Source organism: Somniosus microcephalus, chromosome 13 (genome assembly GCF_052327205.1).
Source record: "Somniosus microcephalus isolate GS21.2 chromosome 13, FLI_Smic_1.0, whole genome shotgun sequence".
NCBI classification, from domain to species: Eukaryota; Metazoa; Chordata; class Chondrichthyes; order Squaliformes; family Somniosidae; genus Somniosus; species Somniosus microcephalus.
Window position 1 is genome coordinate 151,892,763 of NC_140999.1, and position 9,440 is coordinate 151,902,202.

Sequence of the window (9,440 nt, forward strand, 5' to 3'; positions counted from 1 at the left end):
GGCATCATGTTAGCCTATTTTAAATTATTCTTTCTGCAAAACTAATCATCTAAAACTTAATTCTAAATCACAATTTCTAGTTCTCAATTATGCATCCTGATTCTAGTTACATAGAATAAAGCCTCCTTATACATTTTTTATGCTTAGAAATTAGTCATTGGAGTCATGAATCATAGCTTCAGAAAATAGGTTCCCATAACTGAAGGCAGAAAGAATAATGTTTGGAACCACAGAAACAGATACTGCCAGAAATAAAAACAGAAATGCTGAAAATAAACAGCAGGATTTTCAGCATCTGATAAGAGAAAACAAATCTTAGCGTTTCAGAATGCAACAGTTATTAACAATGTAATTATTCCTTAGCAGCAATCCAGCAGTAAAGTTCTCCTGAATTGGTGCAATCTAGAAGGTTAACACATGTACTCAAGATGATATCCCTGGAATCACATGTCACCTGTACATTCATAAACCAGAAGTCTTTCACATTAAGATGGGCTTTCTTGACAGATGCACAGATGAGTATATGTCAATTACAATCAATAGCAGTGGCAAAGAAGTCCATTTTGTTTCTCAGTTGCTGAAATCTGATGTGTGCACAGTGGGTGGTGGGTAGCAGGGTGGCGGGCAGGGCCTGATCCTCCAGACCAAACCTAGAGAAACTGTAAGAGCACATTTGATTGAATCCCAAGTCTTCCTACCTATCTGGCATTTTGTTCAGTGCCTTGCCTGACTGCCTTCATATCTGTTTGGGTAGCTTTCTTTTTCCCCCATTGGCTGATATGTTTATTTTAAAAGCTTTTGCTCCTCCTCTGTCCACTGTAGGGTCCAAATATGTTTTAACTTAGCCGAATCTTATTCGAAGGTTCATGACCAACACTTGGTTGAGATGGGTGTTATAGCAATGACTTTGAACGTATTTTAAGTTAAGCAACACCTCGATTTTGAAATTCTCATCCTTGTTTTCAAATCCTACCATGGCCTCGCCCCTCCTTATCTCTGTAATCTCCTCCAGCCCTATAATCCCCCGAGATATCTGCGCTCCTCTAATTCTGGCCTTTTTGAACATCCCCGATTTTAAGCGCTCCACCATTAGCGGCCGTGCTTTAAGCTGCCAAGGTCCTAAACTCTGGATTTACTGCCAAAACCTCTCCGCCTTGCTACCTCTTTTTCCTCCTATAAGACACTCCTTATAGTGTCAGCTGTGGCTCAGTGGGTAGCACACTCACCTCTTAGTCAGAAGGTTGTGGTCCCACTCCAGGGATCTGAGCACATAAAGCTAGGCTGACACTCCAGTGCAGTGCTGAGGGAGTGCTGCACTGTCGGAGGTGCCACCTTTTGGATGAGATGTTAAACTGAAGCCCTGTCTGCTGTCTCAGGAGGACATAAAAGATCCCATGGCACTATTTTGAAGAAGAGCAGGGGAGTTATCCCTGGTGTCCTGACCAATATTTATTCCTCAACCAGCATCACTGAAACAGATTATCTGGTCATTGTCATTGCTGTTTGTGGGAGTTTGCTGTGTGCAAATTGGCTGCTGTGTTTCCCACATTACAACAGTGACGACTCTCCAAAAGTACTTCATTGGCTGTAAAGCGCATTGAGACGTCCGGTGGTCGTTAAAGGCGCTATATAAATGCAAGTTTATTTTTAAAATCTACCACTTCGACCAAGCTTTTGGTCATCTGCCCTAACATCTCCTTATGCGGCTCGGTGTCAAATTTTGGATATTTTTTGGTAACACTCTTGTGAAGCGCCTTGGGACGTTTTATATTACGTTAAAGGCGCTAGCTACATACAAATTGTTGTTGTTGCCCCTTTAAGGAGGCGTGGCCTTCAGCTGTCCATCACGCCGGCGGCGCATTTCCCACCAATGCAGTGCGGGGGGTGGGGCTAGCCGGCGCGGTCGGACGGGACGAGGATGTCGTTGGACGGCTGTGTGCGGTTGGTGATCGCCTTTCACGGGGCTTGGCTGCGCCGTCATTTGGCGCTGCTGCTCGGTCTCATCACCCTCGGCGGCTCTCTCCTTAAAACCACCCAGGCCCTGGCCGAGTCCTACTTCTCCAACCGGCGCAATGTGCTCAACGTGTGAGTATTGAAAGGTCCCGGAGCGCCTGACCCGGTCTGGGCAGAGAGAGAGAGAGAGAGAGAGGCCTCCCTACCCATTAAAGATGCAGCTGCGATAGTTGCAGTTATCCCACCTGTGCTGCACACTGATCCCAGTTATGGTGCAAATGCAACCCTAATAGGGAGAAAGTCCAAACCGACACCAGCGCGAAGCAGAGGGGCGTTTACAAAGGTTCAGGGTTGGTGCCAGGCAGAAATCGATTACAGACTTTTTTAAACTGGGCTTGGTGGGGAAATCTACTGGCTGGTGTATTTACACTACATAAGAACATAAGAAATAGGAGCAGGAGTAGGCCAATCGGCCCCTCGAGCCTGCTCCGCCATTCAATAAGATCATGGCTGATCTGATCCTAACCGCCAATCCACTATCACAGAACCATCTCCTGAATCTAACAGAATTAGACACATGAAATAGGAGCAGGATCAGGCTACACGGCCCCTGGGCCCGCTCCGCTACCCACAGGGCCATGACCGATCCGAACCTAGACTCATGTCCAAATTCCTGCCCGCTCCCCGTAACCCTTAATTCCCTTTACTTCTAGGAAACTGTCTATTTCTGTTTTAAATTTATGTAAAGATGTAGCTTCTACAGCTTTTTGGGGCAGCATATTCCATGGACCTACCGCCCTCTGAGTGAAGTAGTTCCTCCTCATCTCAGTTTTGAAAGAGCAGCCCCTTATTCTAAGGCTATGCCCCCTAGTTCTAGTTTCACCCATCATCGGGAACATCTTCCCCGCATCCACCCGATCCGACCCCTTCACAATCTTATATGTTTCAATAAGCTCGCCTCTCATTCTTCTGAACTCCAATGCGTAGAGTCCCAATCTACTCAACCTCTCCTCATATGTCCATCCCCTCATCCCCGGGATTAACCGAGTGAACCTTCTTTGTACTGACTCGAGAGCAAGTATGTCCTTTCTTAAGTATGGACACCAAAACTGTACGCAGTATTCCAGGTGCGGCCTCACCAATACCGTGTACAACTGAAGCAATACCTCCCTATTTTTATATTCTATCCCCCTAGCAATGAAAGCCAACATTCCATTGGCCTTCTTAATCACTTGCTGCACCTGCATACTAACCTTTTGAGTTTTGTGCACCAGGACCCCCAGATCCCTTTATACTTCAGTACTTTCCAGTTTCTTGCCATTAAGATAATAACTTGCTCTACGATTTTTCCTGCCAAAGTGCATAACCTCATGTTAACGTTCCTGCAAAGCGATTTTCTGAGTTCTTGCTCCTGATTGCTGTCTAGAATTCCATGCTGGAAAGTGCATATGTATGGCTGTCGGGAGGACAGCGTTGGGCTGAGCTGTGATGGCCTCAATGATTGAATAGCCTACTGATGATTAGTGTCTCGGGTCACATGGGAAGAACAACTGCAGTGAGGTACTGGACTAGGAGCAAGTAAGAGAAGAAAAAGGCCATAATCCTAGTTCATGTGCAAAGCAGTCTAAAGAGCTTTCATCTATTCGTACAGATTCCACATGCAGTGCTCTCTGAATTAGTGTGGAGGATAGTGGTGTGAGTACACACATTGCTCCTGAAATTTATCTCCACTGTAAAAATGTAACTATCTTCATGGCAGATAATGCTTGAAAGAAAATATATTAATTCCATATAAAATGGAGAGGGACTATAGCAACAACTGTGGGGCACTACTGTTTCAAACCTTAGCTGAAAGTTTTTATTATTGGAGTCTTCAGTGCCTGCAGAAAGATTTTTGTTGCAGAAAGTGCTGGCTATGCATTGTCAAATAACTAGTTCTGCCTGGCTTCACTACTCCCAAGAAAATCTACCCAAAAGGTAAATAATTTGTTTTCCTGGTCTTAAGTAGTCGCATAGTGCGTATGTATTTAACAACAACTTGCAATCATATAGCATCTTTAACATAGTAAAACGTCTCAAAGCACTTCGCAGGAGTGTAATCAGACATAAGTTGACACTGAGCCAAAGAAGGAGACATTAGGACAGATGACCGAAAGCTTGGTCAAAGAGGTAGGTTTTAAGGTGTGTCTTAAAGAAGGGGAGTGAGGTGGAAGGTTTTTAGGAATGAATAACTGGACTAAACTGCTGATCACCCAACTTCCCTTCCTGGCTCCCATGCTAGCTCACATTGTAAATGGTGCCCTCTCCTCGGGTGCTACCTAAGCCCCTCCCTTTCAAAACCACTGTTATCACACCTTCTCAAAAACGCTACCCTTCACCCAACAGTCCTTGCAAGCCACTCCCAAATCCTTGACCATGTTGTTGCCTCACAAATCTATGCCCATCTTTAGCATAACTCCCTGTTTGAATCTCTCCATTCAGGTTTCTGCCTTTACCACAGTGCTGAAACGGCCCTAATCAAAGTCTCAAATGACATCCTCTGTGATTGTGAACATGATGCATTATCCCATCTCGTCGTCGTCGGCGACTTCTCTGCAGCCTTTGACATGTTCAACAACAACATCCTCCACCAATGCCTCTCTGTTGTCCACTCTTTCCTATCTGATTGTAGCCAGACCATCTCCAACAACTGCTTTTCCTGTCCCTGCACTGTTACCTCCGGAGCCCCCAAGGATCTATCCTTGGCCACCTCATCTACATGCTGCCCCTTGGCAACATCATCTGCAGACTTGGGATCAGCTTCCACGTGTATGCTGACACGCAGCACTACCTCTCCCCTGCCTTTCTTGGACCCCGCTACTTCCTCTGTTGTCAGATTGCTTGACTGACCTGCTTTCAATGAGCAGCAGTTTTCTCAGTTAAACGTTGTTAAGACCGAAGCCATCGTCTTTGACCTCCGCATAAACTCTTTACCTATGCCACTGATTCCATCCCCCTCCCCAGCCACTGTCTTGGGCTGAATGAGACTGTTCAGAACCTCCGAGTGCTGTTCGACTCCGAGCTGCATTTCCCTCCCCACATCCTCTCCAACTTCTTTCAACTACGTAACATTGCCCATTTCTGCCCCGATATCAGCCCAGCTGCTGCTGCTGACACACTCACCCATGCTTTTGTCATCTCCAGACTTGATTATTCCAATGCTCTCGTGGGTAGATTCCCATCCTCTACCCTCCATGAACATCTCATCCAAAAATCTGCAGCCGATATCTTATCTCGCACCAAGTCCTACTCGCCCATTGCTCATGTTCTTGCTGACCCATATTGGCTTCTGCCTCCCAACAGCTCAAATTTAAAATTTTCATCCTTGTGTTTAGATCTCTTCAGGCCTTGCCCCTCCCTTTCTATGTAGCTTTCTGCTATTTTTCAATTATAATTGATGGAGCTTTATATTAAGTGTTGGTGTACGGCGAGGAAAATAAGCAATTAGTTATTTACTGCTGCATTAACTCCTGAATTGAATATATAAGAGATCATTCAAGGACTATCTTGGTATTAAAGTTATTTTAACTTTTTTTTGGTAGGTATTTTGTCAAATTTTCATGGGGTTGGACCGTGGGCCTGCTGCTTCCTTTTATTTTCATCTCAAACTACTTTGTTCAAAGGGATGTTCTGTTTGCAGTACGTCGCATAACTTCATGTGTGGTGGGAACTGCTGTTTGGTTTATTAGCGTAAGGATCTTTCACGTTGTTGAAAATTTCACGGGTGAGTGCTACGAACCCCAGAATATGACCGTTCTCCACGAATTTGAAAACCGATACGCTTGCAGGAAACAAGGCCATTTGTGGGTTGGCTTCGACATCTCCGGACATTCCTTCTTATTGTCGTACTGTGTACTGATGATAATAGAAGAACTAACAGTCATGAATGAACTTCACAAGGTGGAGCAAAAGCCAGGAAAGGCTACCGCTACAATCATTAAGTCATTGTTTATTGCATTAAATGCCTTGCTTCTGTTGTGGGTTTGGATGTTTTTATGTACTGCAGTGTATTTTCACGATATGCCTCATAAAATAATCGGAACTGGTTTTGGAATTTCTGCCTGGTACGGAACATACAGGTTTTGGTACAAGAAACCATTTTCTCCTGGACTGCCACCTGAAATTGGGATCAAAAAGGAGGAGTAATCAGAGATATTCAAGTCCGAAAAGCAGAATTTATATTGACTACAGGCAAATAAGAAAAACATCCATCATGTCTACATGTTCTAAGCATAAGGACTATGATTTGTAGTTTGGCAGTACATTGTATATGCAAATAATCAGTATTCTCCATACATGGACCTGGGTCATTTGGTGAGCAGCCTGAGAGCCGAGGCAAGGGCCGATATTGAACACCAATGCTGAAGCGTAACTAATATAATCAGTTTCCACACGAGAATGCTAATAATGGATAAACTGAATATGGTTAAAAAATGTACTTGTGTTTGGAACTTTTTATATTGGATTTGCTTTTCAGTAGTTCCTCGCTTTGCCATATCTGTGTGCCATACTGGGACGGATTCTAAAGTTGGGTTGCAGAAGATTAGATTTGAATTTCTGTCAGGCTAAATCAATTTGAATTTTGATTGCTGGAACAAATAGGATTTTCAAGCAGCAGTATTTTAAATGAGGAAAAATTGCACCTGCAGCTCACAGTATATCTGCATATGTTGCCATTTAGTAGCCCAAGTGTAACTGTGGAATAATAATAATTGGTTGCATTCAGATCTCTGTTACAGGAGATGCTGGCCATTGTGCTTCTCTTGCTCTTGATTAGATTATGTTATGTGATCACCCACGTTTAAAAAATCTATCAGCAAATTTTAAAAATGTCATCTCCACAATATTTTTGTTATTTAGAATCAAATAGTTCATTATTAAGGTGGTTGCTATTGCATCCATTTGCCTATTTTTCCCCTAGTTTTGTATCTCAAACCTCCATTTTTTTTTTAAGCCCATTCTTCATCATTATTGCTTTGTTTCATAATCTTTAGCAGAATATACATGCATCCTTTATTTCAACTTTTGGCTCTGTCGTGTGATAGAATTTAAAAAAAAAAAAAAATCCTGCGCATGCAATAGCTGTAATCAATAATTCCATTGAGAATTTTATATTGCTCCAATGCTTTTTGGATATTTAAAAATTTACACACACATGGAAAGATTATCCAGTGGTGGCAATTAGTAGAAGAATTCAGACAAATTGCTTTTAGTTGCAATTGGTATTATTTAGTTTCAGTACATAGACCTGCTAAATTTAACTTCCAACAAAAATGTAATGCTTTCATTTAGTTAGCCTTAGCTTCAAAACTTTTAAGTCAAGCAAATTGGTCCAACATGCTAATAAAAATTCAGTGAAGCACTTACCAGCTGGTTAAAGTGTGATGGTTCTTTTTTCAGTACTCCTTGTATTAAAAGCAGCTCTGTATTTATAAACTCATACTTAATTATGTAATATAATCAGAGTTGAGTAATATTTGTTGTACAGTGCCTGCTTCTGTTCCTGCAACTGTTACTTTTACTTCCCAAGAGAAGACTGGAGCTGCTTCTTTTCTGCAGCTGAGACGATGCTTAAACTGTTACCTTTTATTGTGACTCTCTTGAAATACTTGGTGATGATATTACTACAAATATTTTACTTCAGAGCACGGTGATAGGCTGTCATCCTCCAAGTGTTTCTGGAGAAGACTACTGGCAACTTGTTTGTGTCCCAATATTTCTAGTGCCTGGTGGGTTTAAGAAGTGGTCCTCTTGTATCTAAAAGTGTTGAAATTTATAATGTTATAACCAAGTGTCATGTGCTGCAACTGAAGACTTGTTTTTGAGATGTTGGAGAGCAAATTGCCAGGACCGCAGTGTATCTGTCTCCTATACTGTATTGTATTTTTAAGAGAGATATGCTGCATGGTTGCAGTTATTGACAGCACTGTGGACAGGTGAGGGAAAAAATCAAGAGCTCTTGTATTGGAGTAATGTTATAAAGTGAAAATACAGCATTTAAACCAAAGTGTTCACACAATCTGTTCCTGTTGACCACTTTTTGCCAATTGTATTCACATAGCAAGAATTTATATTAAAATAGTGTGCATCTGATTTACAGTTTGTTCAATGCTTTTGAATGCAATGAATGATTTTTTTTGAGATGCAAACTGGTGCTGTTAACCAACTTGTGTGTAGAATTATGGTCCTGGAATGTTTCAGCTGTACATAATGAAATGTATAATCTGCTTAAGAAAAGGAATTTAGTGAATTGGATTGAGCCACAGTTGATGTACATAATGGCTTGAGAATTTGACATTGCTTTTTATTGTATAATTAGTATTTAAAAACTTACCAGGTTTTAATGCAAGTGAAATTTAACATTATACCATGTCCTGTTTAGGCTTTTCCCAGAATCTAGAGAAAGTCTTTGACCTACCTGGTTTGTAGTTTGAAACACTAAGAGAAACGGCATGCAATTGTGACACAAAATCTTAGTTTTGCATGTTCAGAATTCAGTAGTTAAGTGTTTTTCCATTAAAATATTTAACATTTTTAATTGTTTTGCTGTCTTTTCATTTGCATCAAAAGAAGATTTCTTGCCCTAGTTCTGTAACCTCCTCCAGCCTTGCACCCTTGAAGAACTCCAGCTCTGGCCTTGTGCATACCACACTCCTTTTGCCCAACCATTGGTGGCTGTGCATTCAGCCATCTAGTTCTTGAACTCTGGCATTCCCTCCCTAAACCTCTCCTCCTCTCCTCCTTTTAAGACCCTCCTTTAAAACCTTCCTTTGACCAAACTTTTAGTTACCCATCCTAATATCTCCTTCTTTGACTCGGTGTCAGTTTTTGTCTTATTACGCTCCTGTGAAGCACGCCTTGGGATGTTTTACTAAGGTGTTGCCTGCCAGCTGATGCTGCAAGAATACTGAAGATTATGGTTTTTAATAAAAGTAAAAAAATAAAGAATTTGAAGATCTGAAAAGGTACACTGTATAAGCCTTTATAGGTCTGAGAAATGGAAGACTTAATGTAATTAATAGTGTAACATCCAATCTATGCACATGATGGTTGAATGTTTATATAAACGATTATCAGTCTTTGTTAGTATCTCTCTCTCTTCACACCCACCACCTTCGTTTGGGTGTGCGAGTACAGGGATGCAGGTGACCTGCCCCACCACCACTTTTAAATGCCTCGTTGAGCTGCCTGATGTGCATGAATGGTCTATGGTGACGCGACCACAGGTTTTATTCAGGCCCCTTAGTCCTCTATGGCTGTGGAATTTAGTACCACAAAATTTCTCACTGGCCATTTTTATGTTATTTTCCCATTGTAACTGTATTGGAACTAATGCATGGTCCACCAATGCCTGGTCCAGTGCTGTTAGGTGATACCAATTTTCTATTCCCCATTGCTACGCAGCTCATTAATTTTAATGCATTTTACAATTTGCACTTTTCACCTGT

The 9,440-nt window shown here is 41.9% G+C and overlaps 1 protein-coding gene across 1 annotated transcript; it reads left to right on the forward strand.

Annotated features, from left to right (window-relative positions):
• Positions 1-1,867: 1,867 nt before the first annotated feature.
• fitm2 (fat storage inducing transmembrane protein 2) lies at positions 1,868-8,530 on the forward strand. Its single transcript, XM_086005366.1, has 2 exons — positions 1,868-2,085; positions 5,535-8,530. Exons 1-2 carry the CDS (start codon positions 1,919-1,921, stop codon positions 6,136-6,138), a joined length of 771 nt encoding a protein of 256 aa, XP_085861492.1. The 5' UTR covers positions 1,868-1,918; the 3' UTR covers positions 6,139-8,530.
• Positions 8,531-9,440: the final 910 nt, after the last annotated feature.